Source organism: Microtus pennsylvanicus, chromosome 12, assembly GCF_037038515.1.
Source record: "Microtus pennsylvanicus isolate mMicPen1 chromosome 12, mMicPen1.hap1, whole genome shotgun sequence".
Taxonomy (NCBI): Eukaryota; Metazoa; Chordata; class Mammalia; order Rodentia; family Cricetidae; genus Microtus; species Microtus pennsylvanicus.
The window spans coordinates 4667220-4689867 of record NC_134590.1 but is presented as its reverse complement, the minus strand read 5'-3'; the positions used below and the strand labels follow the sequence as shown (position 1 = coordinate 4689867).

At 45.0% G+C, this 22648-nt stretch overlaps 1 protein-coding gene across 2 annotated transcripts in view; it reads right to left on the bottom strand.

Annotated features, from left to right (window-relative positions):
• Nucleotides 1-11589: 11589 nt before the first annotated feature.
• The window catches only part of Sparcl1 (SPARC like 1), a 30189-nt gene continuing 19130 nt past the window's right edge, over nucleotides 11590-22648 (bottom strand). For both annotated transcript variants that reach the window (XM_075944402.1, XM_075944403.1), the window contains 7 exons: nucleotides 21558-21627; nucleotides 20765-20883; nucleotides 19555-19675; nucleotides 18193-18329; nucleotides 16353-16501; nucleotides 15661-15809; nucleotides 11590-12041 (listed from right to left, as the gene is read on the bottom strand). In XM_075944402.1, the coding sequence (XP_075800517.1) occupies nucleotides 12013-12041; nucleotides 15661-15809; nucleotides 16353-16501; nucleotides 18193-18329; nucleotides 19555-19675; nucleotides 20765-20883; nucleotides 21558-21627 (774 nt within the window). In that variant the 3' untranslated portion in view covers nucleotides 11590-12012. The remainder of the gene's footprint in view (nucleotides 12042-15660; nucleotides 15810-16352; nucleotides 16502-18192; nucleotides 18330-19554; nucleotides 19676-20764; nucleotides 20884-21557; nucleotides 21628-22648) is intronic.

Below are 22648 nucleotides of genomic sequence, written 5' to 3'. Positions count from 1 at the left end.
GCTGCTGGTGACTTGTGTTTCTAGTTCTTATTTTTAGCTTTCCCCTCTGCCCTTGAGCTGAGTGATCCTTCTGAACTAGACTTCTCTTGGAGGGCGCCACGTGCTGTTAATGCCTGACTTGATTTCCTTTAAACCATCGGCTTTGTTTTTGTTGTTTCTTGTGCGTGCAGTGCCCAAGGAGGACAGAAGAGGGCGTTGGCTCCCTGGAACCTAGATTTACATGTGGTTCTGAGCCTCCATGTGTGTGCTGGGAATGAAACCCCTGTCCTGGAAGAGCAACCAATACTCTTAACTGCTCAGCCATCTCTCCAGCCTGAGTTGCCAGTATTACAATGGCATTGCAGTTATTGCATATTCTCTCTCTCTTTCTCTCTCTCTCTATTTTGAGGCAAAGTCTTATTGATCTTTAGTCAAAGATCAAAGTCAGTGAATAGACATTCCTATTCTCCTTTTTAGAATATTTAAATTTTAAAAATATGCCCAGGTGAATTAGTGATTCCTAGAACTGTCACTTTACAGTGACTGCTTCTGACAAAGAATAGACATAGAAGGGAATTGTTCAGGTTAGCAGGGAGCCTTTGTGAGTTCAGGTGGCTTTGTGGATAATATTAAGGATTGAAGGAGCTTGAGAGGTGCCTGCTAATATTACAATGCCTGATGGAGGGGTCCCTCAGAAAGAAGAAGGGGAAGTAATGCCATCTGACCACAGTGAGCCAGGTGTCACCCGCTGGCCAGGGCTGTCCTCTGGCATGTTCAGTTAGCCTGAACGAGAGGCCCATGCTTGCTAGATTCCATTTGGATTCCAGCGGGACCTCTGAAGACTCCGGCGTACGGAAAAGGGGTGTGGTAGTTTTGTCTTGAGATTTGAGAATAAGGGTCACTCCAGCCAGAGGGAAGGACAAAGGGGGTGGGTATATGCCAGGACCCTGCATGGTAGACAGCTGGGCTGAGCTGGTTGCAGCCTTTGCAGCCCGCTGAAGTCTGCTGAGGAGCTCTGAGACCTGGATTTCAAGGTAAATCCAGAAACGCCTGGCCCTCAGGTGTGTCACGGGCACTTGGACCCGATGAGGATGGGTGCTCAGGAGGCACTGGGTGAAGCCGGCTTGGAGAGAACGCCATTTCCCAGCACCGAGACTGAGCTCCTTTCTAAGGCTCTCGAGAAGCTTTGAGCAGCCACAAAACACGTGCACTGAAAGCCACACAGATGTTTTAGTGAGAATTTTATTTAGAGCAGATGGTCTGTAGATAATAGATTTCGCTGTGCTGTTTGAAGTTTCACAGAACTTTCTTCAGAGTATTCAAGATGGTAAGACTGTTCCAAGCTGCAGATAACTTAGAACGGGTAACCTGGACAAAACTCAGCACCACCTGCAATAGAGAAGACATTCAAACCACTGGCTTCCGGCCTTCCTGTCAGGAGTGTCTGCTTGTGGTCACCAGTGGTCCCCCACAGTCACTGGTGGTCCCCCGTTCATGCTCATGTCTGCCCACAGTCACTGGTGGTCTCCCTCTTCTTGCTCATGTCTGAGGTCACTGGTGGTCCCTGTTCTTGCTCATGTCTGCGTTTGGGGTGAAGTTTTTCTCTCTAGGAGACCTTAGTAGCATCAGTAGGGATGCTAGATAGTGCCAAGTATTGCTCCATCCTCAGGTGTTTTACAGATGAAGCAGCTGGCGTTTGGAAAGATTGCTCAAGACTTTCTCCCCTAAGGGGCGGAGCTGAGATTCGATTCCAGTCTCCCTAGCCCCAGAGTGTGCTCTTTGTCAGCTGTGTTCCCTACCCGAGTTCTGACCCTGAGGTGCTCCTAAAGGAGGCAGTCAGTCCTGTGGACTGTGTGCAGTGGTGTAGATCCCTTACAACAGCTGGGCCTACGTGAACCATGTATTGTGTGCTTTTTAAAGGCTTTGTCTGGTCAAATTGAATTCAAATTCAGCTGATGAAATTATGCACAGCTGTGGGCCAAAGACAGTCTATTTCAGGGTTTCTTAACTGAGGATGATGGCCGCAGTCAGTGTGTGCCTGACACAGGCGCTCTTGAGTTTTTGAAAACATTCAGACATAAATATTTATCCTAATTTTACTTAATGCCATAGTTATCTTGAAAGTTAAAAGTGTGGTAGATAAAGAAGGAATTTGAAAACTCCAGCTATTTTTCAAGACATCTTGGGGTTAAAATGATTAGTTTTAATATATCCAGAACTTCTGTGATGCATATTCTAAGACATTTCTGGAGTTTTTCTAAATACATTTATGTTTTATTGCGGTTGGGACCAGGACCTTACACATGCCAGGCAAGAACTCTTCCCACTGAGCCACACCCCCGCCCGCTTAAAACACAGTTCGACTACATCCTTTGAGAAACAGACCCTTCGCAGTTGAGTTGCTCTTCTGAATTCTTGCTCTTTTCATGGCATTCATTTATTCACACAGACATTGTCTGTGGTGATAAAACCCTTACAATAAACTACATACGAGGTCATGGCCGACTTCTGGGGATTTACTCACCTTGTGTGACTTTGGCTGTAACTGAGAATTATTTCTGTTGAAATAGCCAGCACAGTTATAGTTAATACGCGAGACATCGTCAAGGTTCCTCCTCCGCCTCCACCCGCCTCTCCTGTTTCATGGTTATTTTGTTTATGTGTTAATAGTCGTGTGATTGGGGGATTGGCATAGAAAATCCTGTGCTTTGATTATCGGTACATGCTGAAAAACTGTGATCTTCCTGTAACATGTAGCAGCTTATTTCTCCCACATGGGGAGTGGTGGGCGGATGGAGGGAGGTCCTCACAGTGGTAAAGAAAATACTAGTAATATCCCACGGTAGCAAAACTTATTGCATGGAAGGCTAGTGGGTGAAAAGCCAATTCCCCCCCCCTCAAAATTGGGGTTGAGAATTGCCTTGAGGACAGGACAGAGCTACCTTTGGTCATTTTACAAAAGGCTTTTCTCATTCGGTTACTCCGAGTTGCCCATTAGACAGAAATCCAAGGTAAAGTACAATTATTTGAAAGTTCGTGGCTTAATGTTGTGTTGATTTCTATAACCTTAAATTTGTGAACCCCCCTTGTGTATCTGTCAGGATACTCACTGATGGAGACGCAGAAACTCTGATCTAAAGGTCTGGGAACTGAATTCATAATGCCTGTGGGTTGTAACTGACTCTGATTCTGTCTTATGCTTTGGAGCTTAGAAGAAAGTCTCTCTTACCTGACATTGGATGTCACTTAGTATAATCAGAAATAGAATCTTACCCCAAGGAAGCCCTGAAAATAAGGAAAGAAAAGAATTAAATACCAGCATCAGTTCCCTAGTGAGTTTGTGGTTTATAAAAAACAGATTTACCTGCAGTTGGTTCAAAATCGAAGTGATTAGCTACAAAGAAGCGAAGGAGAGAACCGTCAGTGGGTTTGCCCTCTGGTTTCTATTTGCCGTCGTCCACGCGTTAGGTAAAGTGTTTTGTACATAAATGCTTCCTTGAAAATGATATTTTATTTAAGATTTTCAAATGAAGATATTTAAATTTATTCAATTTACATAGGTACTTCTCTCCACCTTCTAACTATCTACTGTATTTCAAAGTTAGAAAGTCAAAGAAGCAAGTGATGGTTTTGTCGTGGATATGAGCATCTGTTGAATGATCTCCTTTGGCACAGCTGTGAATGTGTGCTTTGTCTTGAGGGTTTGCTTGCACAACTGTTTCGCTGGAAATGGGCTGCTTAAAACTCAGCAGCTTGTTCAAGAAACTGACTTGGTGGAAGTGGTGAATCCCTCTTTAAGGCTCCTGTCCCAGAGCATAAGAAACTGACTTGGTGAAGTGGTGAACCCCTCTTTAAGGCTCCTGTCCCAGAGCATAAGAAACTGACTTGGTGAAGTGGTGAACCCCTCTTTAAGGCTCCTGCCCCAGAGCATAAGAAACTGACTTGGTGAAGTGGTGAACCCCTCTTTAAGGCTCCTGCCCCAGAGCATAAGAAACTGACTTGGTGAAGTGGTGAACCCCTCTTTAAGGCTCCTGCCCCAGAGCATAAGAAACTGACTTGGTGAAGTGGTGAACCCCTCTTTAAGCCGCCTGCCCCAGAGCCTGTAGGAATAGTGAAGCCAACTGAGTGGACACTGGCCAGCTTCAGTGGTTCTTATGCATGAACAGCACTCTGGGTAGTGAGTGTTGGAAGAGGGCAAGAAAGGGGGAGAAGGGAGAGTGAGAGAGGAAAAGTGTGTGTGTGTGTGTGTGTCGGGGGGTGTTCTGAGTAGACACTGTCATTGGCTAGGTAAGGCAGTTCTGTAAGATTGGTTAGATGTTTTAAGAAGGCCTCTGGTAATTTGAACGAATCAGATTCTCTGAGGAGAGGATACCCCAGAAGTCTGGCAGGGTCTGTATTTTCCGTGCTGGAGGACAACTAATCCACAAAACTGGTCCAGCTCTGCAAGTGAGATCAAGATCCGTTTTCCATCCCTGGCTGCTCGGTGCTTCTGTGGCCAGGCTTGCCTGGGAAGGAGCCCTGCTGAGTTCATAATCACCGGTAATCACCCTGAAGGCTCCATGAAGCACACTTAGCAAGTGTGCTTGGCGTTTATAGATTTGCTCTCTGGGAATGGGCTGTGATGTTTAAACAGGGTGCTGTGGGAAATTGGCTTTAGGCTTCCCGGTATGTTTAAGTGATCTTCAGGATGACTTGAACCAGTTTCTATTTTATCTCTCATACAAACTATTCTGGCCCAGCTTTCTGACCCTTAAAAGAATACTGCATGTCTGTTTCTAAGACACTATTAACTATGAAAATGTTTTATGAACAGCTTCTAAAAGAGTAACATGCATTTTCTTCATTGTGAAATGTGCTCCTATTTCAGAAATGTGTGTCTTTTAGATAGAGAAATGGAACTTTGTAGTTTTTTTCTTTTATGATTCTATTCAAAACATTCCTCTGACATGCTCTGATCTATGGTACTTACTAACCAATAAACAGTTTGTTTATCAGTTCAGTCATGTGCAGTTGATTAAAAAACATCTTTTGGACCTGACATGGTGGTATACACCTTTATACCAGCACTGCGGAGGCAGAGGCAGAGGCAGGTGGATTGCTGTGAATGTGAGGCCAGCCTGGTCTACATGGTGAGTTCCAGGCCATGTAGAGAGACACTGCTTCAAAAACAAACAGCCCTCTTCAGGGGTTTGTATGTGGGAATGTTCCACGTGGTATGTGTTTGTGGCAACTCGTAAGTAATGGAATCTAATCTCCTAAAATGCTTTATTCTGTCCCTCTCTCCTGCATCCTCGCTCATCAAATGTGTCAGTCATAGAAGGCGTGGTCTTGTCACTTTATAGTGCAGTGAATTGAACCGAAGGAAAGAGTTCTTCCATGTGCCTGGTTGTATTTGGGTTAAATAGGCGTCCTTACCTTGTGTCGGATGAACTGAGTGAGCCCAGTGGCTTTCAGAACGAATAGCTCATTTTGTTTGGTATTAGGGGCTACATTCTTAGATTCCCGATAGATCAACAGAGCAAAATATACTTACCGTTATAAGTTGATTAGGTGTCAGAACCTTGAATAGAAGAAACAAAATAATCCAAGAATTATAATTTAGCATTTCAACTTTGAGTTACAACTTCAAGTTAGTCTGGTAAATGGAAACATACTTTTAAAGCCCTTAGCGTTTCTAAAATTCTATCATTAAATCCTTACCTCTGAGAGTTTACAAACCCTCCTGTACCCTTTTCCAAACCATCTCTGGGAATGGGCACTCTACAGTTTGCTTTGTGGGCTCAGCATGGTAGGGAGGGCAGGATCTCTCATGCGTGTGCATTGCATTATACTTAGGAGAAGGTCCATGAAAAATAGCCAATGGCTATTCCTCACAAGTTCAATAGTGTTTAAAGATTGAATAACCAAAGTGTAATAAAGACACAGATTTTTTTTCTTTTTGGTTCATAGCTGAATATATCATCTTACAAATAACTATCACTACTTGAGGAAAACCTTGTTAAAAATACAAGGTAAACCAACACACCTTTTGTAGTGTTCTAACCTTACCCTTACCTAGAGCGCTAGGACATGCTACGTTCAGTAAGGTCGCATCCCTGTAAGCGCAGCAGCCTCCAAGTGAGAAGAGCGTTCGAACCCTCCCTGCCCCATCCCCTCCAGAGGCTCCTCAGGCTGGTCTCCAGTTAGGGCTGCTGGCCCCCTGTTCCCTCCATGTGGTCACAGCTTGGCTTAGGCACTTCAGCCTTCAGGAATATGTGGGATTGTACATCCCATTCTTTAAATCAAACAAAATAAGTTTTAATTAGTCAAGTAGATATCTTTTTAAAGGAAGTTTTAAATATATTTACCTGATTTGGATCAAAAGGGAAGGGAATCGGAATTGGAATCTACAAAAAGAAAAAAAAAGGTGAACTGTGAGTGAACCAGGCCAGGCCCGTTTTCCTCTGTTTTCTGTTCTTCATTCACGCAGCGCCGTTTTAGCCTTCTGTGTGTGCTGAGAGTCTTAGGCCTCTGGGCCCAGGGTGCCAGTAAATAAGGCTACTGTCCTTCGGGAACTCTGGATTTGATATACTATTTTCCTTTTAGGAGCTACAATTATTTTGATTAATTAAACACAGTGTCTAAGGTTCTGTTGAAGGTTCTTGCAACCCCACCAATTTCTCTACCAGAGGCCACTCTGCTCGTTTCTGAACCCAGGCGCCCTCTGCTGGCCGGGGGAGCTTCCACGTCACAGATTAAGGATTTCTTTTTGTTGCTCAGGACCTGTCTTTGGGGGGTGTTTGACTGACAGCCCACCAGTGTTGCCTTTGTGTCTGGGAGCACGTATCAAAAGGACCCGTCATGCACTTAGTATTTCTCCAGCCCTCACGGAGACGATTATAAAGTCCCAACTATTCAGAGACACTGAGGGTGTCAGCAAGAAGGTCAAAGTAATGTTTTGCTTTGACTTTTGAGAAAAAGTTACAGAAACCCGAGAAAACTTTTCAAGAAAAGTGAGCAACAACGTGATCTTCTTAAAGGAAGTTTTAAATATTTACCTGATTCGGATTAAGAGGGAAGGGAAACGGAACTGGATTCTATAAAAAGAAGAAAAAAGGTGAACTGTGAGTGAACCAAGCCAGGTCCGTTTTCCTCTGCTGTTTTCTGTTCGTCATTCACGCAGCACCGTTTTAGCCTTCTGTGTGTGCTGAGAGTCTTAGGCCTCTGGGCCCAGGGTGCCAGTAAATAAGGCTACTGTCCTTCGGGAACTCTGGATTTGATATACTATTTTCCTTTTAGGAGTTATAATTATTTTGATTAATTAAACATGGTGTCTAAGGTTCCTGTTATAGAAACCCGAGGAAACTTTTCTTTTTAAGAAAAGCGAGCAACAACGTGATTTAGTAACACCAAGAATGCTGTCACAGAGGCTGCTGTTCACAAAGCCCCCTTCGTGGTCAGCGCCGTCAGCACGAGCGCCCGTGGACTAGGCGCCGTGGATCATGGGACTCCCGCTACAAGCCGTGCTGGGGGAAGACTGTGAACAGCCGACAGTTTTTCTTTTAACGTGTCCTATGTTTGGGTCCGGAATGTTTGATAGCCACCATCCCAAATGATACTCTTGAGACTTCCCACACCTTGCTTACCAGAGGAGGAGCCTGGGGGAAGGGAAGCTGAGGAAAGAAGGGCGGGATTTGTGGTGGGAGAAAGTTGAATCTCTGTGAAAGGAAACGCAGTGTGAATGGCTCTGACCGCAAACCACAGCTTTTAAACGATGAGCATCCGTTTGGAAGGTCAAGCTTACCTGTTCACTGGAGCTTCCTCCAGATTGGCCAAGCTTGGAAACAAGAAAAGCAACAAGGTAAAGTGGCTGGCGACCATATCTTATCCATGAAGACATTTTATTTTATATGAGAACAGCAAAAAAGCCTGTGAGCATCATGCCTGTCACCTCTGAAATACATTACATATTTAACAGGGAAATGCTGAATGAATCTTGTCCAGTGATTTAGAATGCCAAGCACTTTTCAGCTTTAAAGTTACATCCGAAACATGTTTTTAATTCCTTTCCTGGGTCATCCACTGCATGGCCCGCAATGGTTTAGTTAGCGTCATTGCTGCTCTAGATTGGTTTTCAGGATGGAGACGTTCAAAGGAAGGGAGTTCGAGCGTCAAGTCTGTGAATGGTCTCCCATTCCTTTGAAAGCCCCCTTGTTGACAAATGTGCACGGATGCTTCTCCGGTGCTGGGCACGGTCTATGACAGGTGTGGGGAGCGTGGATTTAGTCCGTGCATAAGAAAACGTCAAGCGGCTGGCGGTGTGGTATCACTGTGTTCTGTGTGTTCTAAGATGCTGTCAGAAAACATGTCATTATTTCACGGATCACCTGCAGAGCAATGGATGCGATGCATCGTCACACTGTGACCGAAACACATGCTCATTTCCAGAGACGCTAACTGGTGAAGAAAGCACATACTAAAACCAGTGAAATATATACTCTGCCACAGTCCCATCGGCATAGTGCTCCTACAGAGACAAGCCGTGCGTCTTGTTTGGAACTTCAGACAGTAATGCTTTCTGGGCTAGGAATGTACCTAGATGGAAGAGCATTAGCCTTGGTGTGGAACACCCTGGGTTTGGGCCTTAGCACTACCAAGAACACACTACATCAACAATTCTTGTTAATGTTGCAAGAATCGACTGTGACCCTAATGTAACAAACAGGCTGGTTATCCAGGCGTGCTGCACACAGGCATAGGTTGTTACTAAAATCTTGTTTTCCAAAATGATACAGTAAAGACATCCATGAGTAATATTTTCATGAGCTGCCGCACTCCTGCACTGTGTATTTCAGACGTAAGTTTTTAATATTAGCTTCTAAGCAGTTAGGTTCTAACCAGTGTGGGTAGTCTTAAATCTTCCTCTCTGTAAAACCAAGTCTTTCAGGCTGCAGTCTTGGTGTTGGGCATCTTTGAGAGGCGCCTTTTAAGAGAACCCTGGATGATGTGGGCAGTGCTGCTATAAACGAGGCTCAATCCAACTACTAAATTTCCACCTGGGTCCCTGTAGAGTACTTGGTTTATATTGCCGAGTTTACTAAGCGCTTTCTATTGCAAGTGGGACTATATGTGTTTTGGAACCACTTTTAATCATTTATACACTCGGGGGTTGTTCAAACTCAGGGAAAGCATGAGTTCGTTCCTTGCCCAAGGTCAGCATCTAGCTAAGGTCTCCAGAAGCAGACCCTTACACCCAGGAAGGTTCCTGATCTCGTTGCACTCATAGACTCCTCTTTCCTCTTCTGTGAAGATGTGGGATGCTTCCTAGCCCAGAAATATGAAGCCTCAGTGCTGATTGAAGGAGCAGCTGAGGAAGTACTCACAGGGATGGGCTGAGCAGTGGCGGCGCTCAGCAGGGCGGCCAGGAGGAAAACCTTCATTCTGAAGGGAGAGCCTGAAGTGAGGGACGTCCTGTTTCCGCGGTGAACAGACAGTTTAGGTGGACATGCTGTCAGTAGTCAGGCTAAATCTTGCCTCCAGATTCACATTCTTTTTTAAAGCTTGAAAAACTTTTAAAAGCTTCAAGTACCTTTATACCAGTCATTCTCTGGCTTGTTATATTACCTCTCAGACCCCCCCTTCCTTACACCTTCTGCCATTCTGCCTTTGAAGTGACTCGAGATTGCCATCTCTGTGCATAGATCTCTTGTTTTTAATGTTACAGCGGGGAAGTGATCGGTTAAATGGAGAGAATGCTTTCCAGAATAAAGCTCCTGCCTGCAGGAGACTGAGCAGCCCACATGCCCTGGATGCTATCCTTGATAATTACAGTTCTTTAGAAAGGAAGCTCTATGAGAAAAATTTGCAAGGCATAATGGGCTGATTAGAATAAGTACAATGTGAATAATTCAGTAAAGCAACTCAGCATGATCTGCTCTGCCCTGCGGGCGAACCTTCATACTAGTGAGGTCACGCTTGCGTTTTAAACTACGTCATTGTCCTATGGTCTCTGGCAGCATATTTTTATGAAGACGTGTCCCCAGCATTTGGGGCAGATTCCATCTGTCAGCTACTGCAGTATACTGAAACTCAGTGCTGGTTGAGTTTCTATCACTTTGCCTGAACACAAATTTCTTTTCATCTTCTCTGTTTCATATTTTTCCTTTGTGAATTTTCTAGATTCACACTCTAAAAATTCTTTTTTATTTTGATAAGTGGACATAGTAAAAATAATTGAACTTCCCAACCCAAGACTGTCCCACTTACTTTGAGCAGTATAAATTATATTGCTTTAATTACCTGTACTTCCAATGGTCCTCAGAGCGGCAGATCCGGGAAGCGGTGTGGCCTGACATCCCTCCACCTGGCTGGTATTTAAGCTGTGGTGCTAATGCCTGCATGATCACGGGCAATATGACTCACACACTCAAGGCTAAACTGAGAAGTTGGCTTCAGACCTGGACTCCGGTTTCTAGATGATCACAATTATCGAGATCGGCTTAAAGACTGATTCTGAGAAGACAACTTCATGGCCTTGGTGGAACCAGAGCGATTCTCTAAGGCAACCAACTCGTCATTAGCAACTGACCACTAAGAACGTGAAAGTACTTCTGTGATCTGTCTCCTGGGATCCTTAGACCCAGGGTAAGATTTGAACATCTCCATTCTTAGGATTTTCATTTCGAAATGAAAATTATTTTCAATAATTTTTAGTAAATGTTTAGATGGCATCCTTAATATTAAAACCAGTTTTCCTTATTTTAAAGTATTTTTTACAAAGTTGCCTCAGAGTAAAATAAAATGCAGGTCTAATTGACACCTGCTAGTATAATTATAAAATGTGGTTTCTAAAATTTAGCTTCTAAAAATTGGTTTCTAATTAGGACATTTTGGTATATATAAACATATTCTGAAGTTTAGAATAATTTCTAAAATTAACTTCCTATTTGATGAAAATAAACAATTAGATTTTGGTTGGTCAAATTGCACTTAATTATCTAGAATGGATATGGTTTAATGAGGTTTTAGTTAAGAAGCAAGAGATTTATTGACCTCATAAAAATAAAAACAAAGATAATTGTATTGATAGCTTCTATTTCAGTAGAAAACTACATAACCTGTTTCTTTCAAATATTATAAAGTGGAACACAATGGCTGCCAGAAACTTTTGGTGCCTCCCTTCAGACGCTGGAAAACAGTGTGGTGTCGTTTATACTTTTGTGCCCCAGTTTTTAGTGTTGCAGAAAAGCCCAAAAATTTTTCTAAGACACAGTCAGGCCGTAGGAGGGCTGCTGTCTGATCCCCCACGGCTCATCATTTGCCTCCTTCTCTGCCACCCACAAGTGCTACTGCACAGAAGTGGGAAGTGGCTGGCTACAGCCACTTAGAGTCACCTGCGCACTCGGCTAAAAAGCAGTTGAATTCAACACCCCCCACTGGAACTTACATAAGGACAAAGGATACTCATGATTAGTTTGTAGCAATTTGTTTGCTATGGAAAACATCTCAGTCTTGTCTTTAAATGCGTTTTTTATTTCGAGCAGGAAGCAAGCATTGTTTAACAGAAGCCCTGGGTTGGTCTTTTACTTTTAATTGTTTAAATAAATAACTGGAAATCAACTTGTGCAGACATTTGAGGGCTTACAGATTCTTTATTAGACATTAAGATACTGAACATGAGGCATGTTAACCACAAAAGAGCAAATTCCCGCGTCCTTAACATGCATAAGGTGTATGGACAATACAAACACATTTTCATGTTTTATAATCGCCAATTATAAAAGTAGACATTACTGTGAGTTAAACTGTTCCCAGGCAATGCAGTCCTCTGTAGACATTGACCCTACTTAATGTTAAAGTTATATTTCCTAAGGTAATGTTAAAGCCCGGCACATGTGCATATCACCATCAAGCAGTTACTATCATTGTATTCTCTTACATGCAAACAAATATTTTGCTAAATATGAATCTATAGTGTCAGGGCTGCATGGATTCAGAGGTGGTTAAAGCAGAGGAAGAGGCTGATGGGAAGTTACGAGTCGTTCAAATCTTCATTCAAAACAGGAGGTTTTCATCTATGTCTTCTGTAAAAATAAACAAGTAAATGAATGGATAAGTAAATGAATAAATAGATGCACTCTTAGAAAGTCGCCTGGGAAGAGAAAGGCAGGTGAGAGTTGTGGATGTGTGAAACCACCCACAGACGGCAGGGTAGTGGTTCTCACGTAGTTTGAATGTTTGAAGCTGTCTCTAGGCTTCCAGAATCAGAGTCCCTGGGGCGGACAGCTATCACGTGGATGCCTAGGCAATGCTTCTGGAATTCTTTGTACCGCTGAGAACCACCAAGGGCAGGCAATGGGAGGAGCAGGCCAAGAAGCGCTGTGGAGGAGGGACACTAAGGTGCCATAGAAAGGGTAGGCGTCTCGGCGTAAGTGGCCGCAGATCAGGTTTGGATGGCAGACGACACAGCCTCCTCTGCTGGCCACAAGACTGCTCTGGATCAGGTAACCTTTCCAGGACTGCCTGGACACCCTATCTCTACATCAATGGACCCGTGACTGTCTTCTGCCTTTGGTCTTCCTTGCAGTCTGCATAGGCCCCTCCCTTAGTAGCACATTCTTTGACATGGACTTTCCTTCACTCCTTCCTTTTGGGGGGACTGCTCATTCTTCTTTCTGAACCCCTTTTTCAGTACGTGTTATCTACAGTGTGATGCCTTGGTGTTCAATCATAGACCTTTGCCCCATAACTTAATACAATTTTGTTGGCATAATAATTCTCTTCCTTAGCATTGATTAATTCCCTTATGCCCAGATCTCTCTTTTTCTCTTGGTGGGGATAAGCTCAGGCCCATGCATATTTGAGGTAAGAATTCTGCTACTGAATTATACCCAGAACTCTCTTCCACACTCTTTAGCAATTATGACTCGTATGACTCATATCTCGAGGTAGGAATCGTATTTGTTTTGTCAGTGTTAACAATTCAGTGTGTCCATTGCCCCAAATCTGCTTCTGTCGTGTTTCCTGCCTCTGAGGAAAAGTGCCTTGAGCTACTTTGCCTGGCCCAAGGCGGAACGGGGACACTGTAGGCTTTCTCTGGATTCCCTCAGCTGTCTGCTCCCTCGCTCTGGGCCTGTTTACTTTCTTTTGCTGTTACCAGGCATTGCCCACTTATGCCCCAAACCTGCCCCATGAGAGTATGCTTCTATTTTAAGGTGTCTTGACCGCATTACTTATTTCCCCACAACCACTTCTGAGTCAGGTCTTATCTGCTCTTGGATTTACCACAGCATCCTCAGACGTTCTTAACTCGCTCTGCCGCGTGACCACAGGACTCTCTGTTGATCACACCCCAACACCCCTGGAGTAAAGTCTTTAAAGGGCTCAGGAGACCCTGTGTGGGCTGACTTACCCCATCAGTTTCACTTGGAAAGATTTTTTTTTCTAAGAGTGATGTGAATAGATACAATAGATGGTGTATTGGTTGGGCTTTTGTCAGCCTGACACAGGGTGGAGCCAGCTGAGAAGGACCCTCAGCTGAGAAAATGCTCCCATCAGATTAGCCTGTAGACAAGCCTGTGGGGACCCGGCCCACTGTGAGTGGCGGACCCCTTCCCCTGGCCAGGTAGTCCTGGGTTCTATAAGAAAGCAGGCTGAGAAAATCATGGGAGCAAGCCAGTAAGCAGCACTCCCCCCATGGCCTCTGCATCAGCTCCTGCCTCCAGGCTCCTGCCCCCAGGCCCCTGCTCCGAGTCCCCTCAGTGATGACCATGGCCGGAGAGTTGTAAGATGAAATAGACCTTTTTTTCCCCAAGTTGCTTTTGGTCGTGGTGTTGATCATATTAACTGAAACCCTGACTGAGGCACATGGTGTCAGCATCACGAGGACCCTTCCACCACTTTTCTGAGCTTCTTTATTACTGCCAAAGAGGAGACTGACCGAGGGCAAGAGGCGTGCCCGCAGCTGGTAACGGTGGGCCTGTGCCCTTTAAGCATAGCTGGTTTAGATCACAAGCAGTTGAAATTCTGGGAAATGCTGGTCAAGTCTGTCTCCTCCTGTGCTCTTACTAGTGTTCACAGGGAAGAAAGTGCATTTATAAAGACATGGCATTCTTTCTTTGCCTTGCCCCGCGGTTTCCCAAAGTGATAACTTGTTTGCTTATTCTAAGGGAACATTTAATGACTGCCTTATTGGCTTAGTATGTGATAATTCTTTCCCAGCTTCAAAACAGTGTAACGCCAGCCAGACCACAGTGACAAACAGGGCCATTAGTAGCTTTGGAGTCACTGGGCTCTGACCTTTCTTACTCCTCCCAGCGCAGAGCCTGGGCAGGCGGACTCTAGGAGAACCCCCACACATTTGTAAAGGAAACAGAGAAGAAAAACTCTTTTTCCTTAAGTAAATGAATGACTTTAATTCAAATTTGCCTTTTTTTTTATATCAGGTCTTTAAAGTCCCAAGTCCCGTAAGAAAGCAAAGGAAAATGGTCTGGCCCAGCTGAGCTCCTCACGTTGTTAACAGTGGGCTTCAGCTGCACTTGGGATGCTCTGTCTTTTCAGCAGGAAGTTGAAAAGGCAGGTTTAACCATTTGGGGGATATATTTGAACTTGTATAAATACTCTGCTTGGAGAATAGATATTAGAAAGGAAATTGATTGTTTTTATACCAGTCTGGGTCTAATAGCTTATTCATTTTTTGTCAGTACTAATAGAGTACAGTTTCCAAAATAGTTTCCCATGATCTCCCTTGGCCCGTGTTCCCCACATGAAAGCAGTGTTGTCCTGTGAGACCACCAGAACATGTCAGAAGGACGTGGACTTCAGCCTCGGGTTACTAAGGGTAGGTGGCACCATCTGGTGGGATTTTTACAAATAGTCAGGTGACTAGAAGCAGGTCCTGCAGTAACCTCTGCACCAGCTACCAGGTTGGTCACATGACCCTAAGCCAGAACCACCGGGGAAAGTGATTCCCAGACTCCCAACCCTGGCAAACTGAGATGTTAGACCGCTAATTCAGGGGTGATTTGCTATGTTGTGTAGCAGCTCACGCAGGAGAGGAGCTGCTCAGAGAAACGGGCTCATCATCGGCTTTATTCACAGAGGCCGGTTGAGAGCACCAGGGTTGGTCTTCTGCAGAGTGTGAAAGGACTCAGTCCCGACACACTTGGATCTTGCTAATTCCAGCCCATTGTACATGGACATGAAGAAGAATTTTAAGATGGAAGTCACACATACAACCTCTGGGGGGAAGTCTGACCTTGGACTGTCTGTCTTTTCTTGTTGCTTGACTGTATGCTCATCTGTATGTATTTTTAGACATATCCATAAAGCATCTGATGTATGTGTGTGTGTGTACATGCATAAGTGTGCATGGAGGTCAGTCAGAAGACAGCCTCAGTATTGTTACTTAGGCTTTGTTTACATTGTTATTATTGTTGTTTTGAGACAATGTTTTTCTATATAGTCCTGGTGTCCCTGTACTCACTGTGTAGAACAGGCTGGCCTAGAATGCACAGAGATATAGCTGTCTGTGCCTCCTGAGTTTTGCGATTAAAGGCCTGTGTGTGCGAACACACACACACACACACACACACACACACACACACACACACACACACACTGCTGCAGTAGGATCTAGCTATTAAGCCACAAGACTCAGCATTTATCTGAGGAAGTAGACATTGTTCTTGACAATGAATTTACCTTCTTTAATCCCAAAGCAGTGGCCCCATTCCTTCAAGGTGATGTGCTTGTCCTTGTTGGGGTCACACTCCTCAAAGAAGCGTGTTATGCAGTGCTCCATGGGCACCAGGGAAGCTCGCAGAGGAGCAAGCTCAGAATGCGTCAGGATTCTGTAAGAGGACAATGACAACCCATTAACTGCCTGACTTGCCCGGGAGTCTTGAACACCAAGGGCATTTCCTTCTACAAGGTCACTGTGTATGCCAAGTGGCTCAGTCATACACAGTGGAAAGCTGCGGGCAAGAACAAGTCGTGGTGCCTGAGACTCGCCTCTTTGCTGGGAATTGTGCATCATCCAACCCCAGTCTATATGAGCACCTGGAAGTTGGGCTTGTGAGAGCTGGCTTCACTCACCGGCAAGCTTGGAATTGTCCCAGAGATGGTACTTGACCCAAGTTGAGCCAATGAGATTACCTTGTGGATTTAGTTCCAGAATGAGAATAGAAGGCATCTCTGTGGGCAACCCAGAGACTTAATAAGGAAACTCAGTATGGTAATTCAGAAGCTGCACTGGTTCTGTCTGCCATTATTTTCTAAGTGATTTTTAATTAGATTCCTAACCACAGTGGTTTGTATTTAGTGTTTGCAAATGAAGCTGGAAACATTCCCCATGGTGTTTGAAGTGTCCTGGGGTGGGAGGCGAAGGATTCTACCTGTCTGTAGGATGCTGGTCCAGCTCATTAAACTGCCAGTGCACAGGATACACATACATGTGGTAGTTTTTCTTAAAGTCCCTCAAGAGAAGCTCGATGGGATGGTCTCCAGCCAGGAGCCTCTTTTCATCCAGATAAATTTTCTTGACCTGAGATTAAGAAGGCAGAAGGTTGTCAGAGTACCAGGAAAGTATCTCAGAATTGTCACTTGTTACATCTTACTTGAAGGGTAACTATATGACAGAGGAAAACCTGTCAAGGGTGCGAAGCCTGACCCAGATGAAATGGATTCTTATTAACACAGCAGCCTCCTCTCCGTTCCCTTCCCTTCCCCTCCTTTCCTTTCTTTTCCTTTCCTTTCCCTTCTCTCCCCCTCCCTCCCTCCCATCCTTCCTCTTTCTTTTTTTGTTTTAAAATGACTCCATAAAATAAACTGTCAGGAGCTATTTTCCCAAAGATGATAGCAGGGCCATTGTCCTAAGGATGTTTGCAGAAAGCCCCACTACCTTGAGAGCTGTTTGCTAATGGAACCTGCCTCACATCCCAACTATCTTGATAGCAGGGACCATTGTCCTAAGGATGTTTGCAGAGAACCCCCACATCCCAACTACCTTGAGAGCTGTTTGTTAAGTGGAGCCACAAAATGAATGTTTCCGCTTACCAGGTGTGCTGACTAGTGACCTTTGCTGCCCCGGCAAAGCCCCCCACCCCAACCCAGGTTCCTCATCCAGGGGCTATATAAGCCGCTGCCACTACGCTAATAAACGGAGGCTTTGACGAGAGAATTTTGCTTGGCCTCGTTCCTCTCTCTCGCCCATGTTCTTTCAGGTAGCACCCCTTCAGACCCTGGAATAACTGGACCTGCTGGATGGGTACAATAAACGTTCAGTTTATTGCCAGACAGTTCACACACATGAACTTACTTTTGTATAGTAATCTGTCTCTTGCCTTGAATCTATAACACTTTTAGGTGGAAGTTTGATGTGTCCATCATGGTATCTCTAGAATATGGGTCAATTTTGGCACCTGGGATACATTTACTAACTACCTGATGAAAGAATCTTCTCTTGAAACTTCTGGAATTAATGTTCTGCACTTTTAAACCTTAACGTGTTGCTGCTTTTATGAGCAATTAATTTCCCTTATAGCAGAATCTGTGCCTGGTCTATGAGGGTGAAAATATTAGATTTAAACACTTTGAGCCTGCTTTATCACAGATAGAATGTCTCCCAAAGGCTTGATCCCCAGCCCATGACACTCATGGGAAGTGGTGGAAACATTCAGAAGTAGGGCCGAGTTGGAAGTTTCCTGGTCATATGGGAGCATGCCCTCAAAGGAGATGTGGGGAGCCCAGCACCTCTTCTTTTTTGCTTTGTTCCTTGGCCCACTATGAAGTGAATACTCCCTGATACAATTTACTACCTCAACCCAGGCCCAAAGCAACACAGTCAACATTGGTCACAGCTAGAACTTCTAAAACTTGTGAACCAAGAGAACTTTCTTCTTTAAATTGTGTTGTCTGAGGTATTTGTTACAAGCATGGAAAGCTGATCACATAAATGCTGCATTAGTTAACTTTGCTTGATCATAGCTCTCTGTAGATGCAGCCCAAGGATCACTTTCCAGGCTACTGCCCCGTGAGTAAAAGGTGGGTGGTTTGGCTGTATTACGGAAGTTGTGGCACGGATGGTGACCACTGCAGAATGTTGATGCATGCAGGCTAACCAGATGCAGAAGGGTGGGGGCAGACTCTGCTGCTGTGCAAGCCAGAGTGATCTCACCACACCTCACCTCTCGGGTCCGGCAGACAGATGCAGAGCTAGCAGAGTGTGGAACTTACTTTGCTTCTCTGCTTTTCATTTAGATAACCGTCATGTTTGGGATTCGGTTCGTAGAGCTGCATCAGGATATTTTTGAGCCAGTCTCTCATCCGCAGGGGAAACTGAGCCACTTCAAAGTCCGTACAAGCAGGAATAGCTGGGAGGAGCAGAGAGCATGATATGACCATACTTCAAAGGACAAGTCTTCGTCATAGGAAGCTCAACATCTCCTTCCTCCTTATGGTGGGCTTTACCCCCCGGTAGAATCTCCTAGTACGTCTTCACAACATACCGATAAAATGGCAAAAGTTCTTGGATATTTTTTGGGATTCTTCTGCCTCGCTCTCGCAAGTGCCAAGATGATGCACTCACACTATTATGACTAGCAGAGGACAATTCTATGGAAAGAAAGTCTTGATGATCTTGCGGTGGGTTCTGGGCGTCGGGATGTCTTAAGAGATGCCAGAATAATTCTGACACGCAATAAAGAGTTGAGAACTAGCGCTAAATCCAGGGACCAGGAATTTGGAATTGGAGGGCAAGTGGGTTGCTGATTAGCTGTAGAGGAAAAGGCTGAGCGGAGCTCCCTCTGCAGCAGCAAACCACAAGACAAATCTGCACTTGGAGAACCCCATGCTAGTCTCCAGGTGGTCCCACATCAGACACCAACTGCCAAAAGGGCTCAGCTCATCACTGTCTCCCTGGGCCTCAACACTGTGGCTACCGCTTCAGCACAAAGCTTCTGAGCGTGGGGACAAACGAAGAGAGCACAGTGACATAGCAGCTTTCATGGGCTTCTGCCCAGAATGCACATGGGTGACTTTTGTCCACATCAGTGGACAGAGCAAGTCGAACAATAATACTACACACACACACACACACACACACACACACACACACACGCACGTATACTGTGAGTGGGGTCTGTACAAGTGTGGAACTACTTATCTGCAAGGGAGCTCAACACAACTGAAAACATTCTGGGGCAGGAAGATGGCATTACACCTTCTGGAAGAATCTACTGCAATACAATTCTTGGCAAAGACTTAAGTGAAATTGGGAGGAAGGTAAGTATAATTCATAAAACCCCTGTCTTTCATGTCTATATTACAATGGTGCCTCTGAACTCAGTGAGGAGACCTGTAATTGTTTAGGTTTCTTAAAAAACAAAAAGCAAAGTAAAACTATGGTTCCAGCACAGCCCCATGGAGTCAGAGTCTCCTGTGGATAAGGTCTGGGTATTCCTGAGCTGGCTTTGTTTCAGTCTGACTTCATAACTATATAAACCTTTTTGTTTGTATAATATATATAATTCAGAGAGGCACAAAAATCACCCTAAGCCCACCCAGAAATGATGCTCCGAGCAGTGGTCAGTGTCTTACATTTGCAGGCTCCAAAGTAGTCCAGCTGTAGTTGGTGCCCCTTCTTGGTCCCTTCCAGCTGGCACTTGGTAGCAAACAGATGGCAGGAGCTGGCATAGGTCTGGTTGTCGGTGCCACAAACCTAGGCGAGGGAGACACGGAGAAGTGAGGAGCGCAGTACTCGCCCGAGAACACGTCCCCGGAACTCACGGAGTGTCTCGCCGGAGAACACATCCCCGGAACTCACGGAGTGTCTCGCCGGAGAACACGTCCCCGGAACTCACTCACGGAGTGTCTCGCCGGAGAACACGTCCCCGGAACTCACGGAGTGTCTCTCTGGTAGTTGTGTTGTGCCAGTAATGTGTTCAGACAGAGTCTACTAAAATACCAATTTTTGACCTGGCGGTGGTGGCGCACGCCTTCAATCCCAGCACTCGGGAGGCAGAGGCAGGCGGATCTCTGTGAGTTCGAGACCAGCCTGGTCTACAGAGTGAGTTCCAGGACAGGCACCAAAGCTACACAGAAAAACCCTGTCTTGATAAAACAAAAAACCCGACCCAACCCAAAACAAAACAAACAAGCAAACAAAAACCAATTTTCTGATTTGGCACCAAGGTAAACCCATGATGATAATTTAACTCCATATAGATCTCCATAGACTGTAATTTTTACTGTCCCCAGGACAGAATGAATTTGAGTTTGCCTGCTCCACTATCTTTTAAATTTTAAATATTTTATGTGCTATGGGTGTAGTGTTCATACTACAGTCTGTGTTTCTGTGTGTGCACCCATTATGGGTGCATGTGTGTGGGAGGCTTGGGCTGATGTCAGGGGTCTTTGCTGATCTCTCCCCATCTTATTGCTGAGCTAATATGTCTCAGTTGAACCCAGAGATCATCTGTACCACTAGTCTTGCTAGTCAGCTTGCTCCAGCAATCCCCACCTCTGCCTTCTGAGAATCCTGGAGTTACAAGGATACTGCCACTCCCACCTAGCATTTCTGTGGGCGCTGGACCTGAACTCCCATCCTTAGGCCTGCACAGAAACCTGCTGGGCTATCTCTTCAGCCCTGCTATTAATCTTTTTCACGACATAATCAAAATACTTTGATTTCTCTGGTATCTGTTACCACTCAATATTACTTCACATATTAGATAAACTGTGCACCCACTTAAAAATAGATTAAATTACAAACTATTTCTATCTTGAGGAATTTGTGCAGAATACTTACTTGGTCGAGGATTTTTGCAGGGGGGCAGGTCTCTGGGTCTTGGCAAACACAGTGGGGTTTCCCCTGCTGATCTGCTTCACAAGTGTGTCCCCTTTTACACTGGAAGTTCACGCAGGAATCTAACAGGAAAGAGTGGAAAGGAAGTGTAAACACAGAGAAGTTGTATATTAAACACAAAGTCATCCAGATGCATAGTTTCTCTTTCACCCATTAGAGAGAAAACCCAGATCCTGAGAACGCGAAGGCAGGAGGAAGACACTGGAAAGCACATGAACCGATGCTAATGTGTGGACGGACTCTGCCCTCAGACGTGTGCATGGGGCTTCGGATGTCTCCTTGCGGCAGGCTGTATCGGAGCTGGAAGAGGACAATGGCTCTCCATGGCCCTGCCTAAGACAGTCAGAATCTGAAGTGCATGAAAAACAATGTGCAAAGAGGCCAGAAGTTAAGCCAGGAGAATTTAACTTTGTTGAAATTAAAGATGTTTGTGGTTGGAGCAGGATAAATTTAAGAGCAAGCGACAGAATCAGTCTTTCTCAGAACTGAAAGTGATGTTGGGGCTGCAGGAAGATAAAGATAGCTTTGTGTAAAAGCGCAATAGAACTTTTAGTTTGTAAGCCCATTAACCCACAGTTTATCAAACACATTCAAGAAATACCAACACTTAATAGAATATTTCCTTGGGGGAGATTGGGGACATGGATTTCTGGATCAGATTGGAAAAGGATGCTAACCCAAATGACAGGCTCCATCCCTCCCTGGACCTGTTGCAGCTTGCAAAGCATGCACTCACCAGCACTGTGCCCCCTCGAGTTGCCCTCATCTGAAGGTTCAACATTTGGCGAGCTCTCTGCTTTCTTGGCCTTTCAAAACAAAACAGAATTTTAGTGTAATCAAGAGATCAGTGATTTGCCTCTGTCTTACTATGCATACAGTCACAGAACTGTGCATACAGTCATCACTGCACTATGCATACAGTCACTGAGCTGTGCACACAGTCGCTGAGCTGTGCACACAGTCACTGAGCTGTGCACACAGTCACAGAGCTGTGCACACAGTCACAGAGCTGTGCACACAGTCACTGAGCTGTGCACACAGTCACTGAGCTGTGCACACAGTCACTGAGCTGAGCACACAGTCACTGAGCTGTGCACACAGTCACTGAGCTGTGCACACAGTCACTGAGCTGTGCGTACAGTCACTGAGCTGTGTGTACTATTGTCACTGAGCTGTGTGTACTATTGTCACTGAGCTGTGTGTACTATTGTCACTGAGCTGTGCACACAGTCACTGAGCTGTGTGTACTATTGTCACTGAGCTGTGCACACAGTCACTGAGCTGTGTGTACTATTGTCACTGAGCTGTGCGTACAGTCAGTCACTGAGCTGCGTATGCTTTGCTCTCAGTAGGGAAACCCCTAAAGTTGCAGAGGGAGACAGTAACCCTTGGAGAGCAAGAATCATTCCATGTGAGGAAGATCACTGCTTTGGAGTTGGGTCCAAAGCACTGTCCCCATAACATTGTCTTGGGATTCTGTCACGAGGATGGAAGTCCATCAGTGACCTCTGTGCATGTGTTGATAACACTTTCTTAGCAGGTTTGAGGTGTAAGAAAGTTTCTACCTTAAATGGCAGGAAAGACCTTGGGATTTGATATTGCCTGCCACCCCAAACGGGGTCAGTTCCTTCTGGGGGAGGCAGATGGGATCAATTCCTCCTGGGGTGGGGAGCGGCAGGCAGTGTGCTGGGAATTAGCAGCCAAATGAAAACAGAATTTCCTCTTTTTCCCTACTGCAGTTTCCATACTTTCATAGGGCGTGTGTCTGCTTTAACTTTTATGATTAACTCAACAAACGGTGCCGCTCTGCTTGTGCTGGAGGCATTT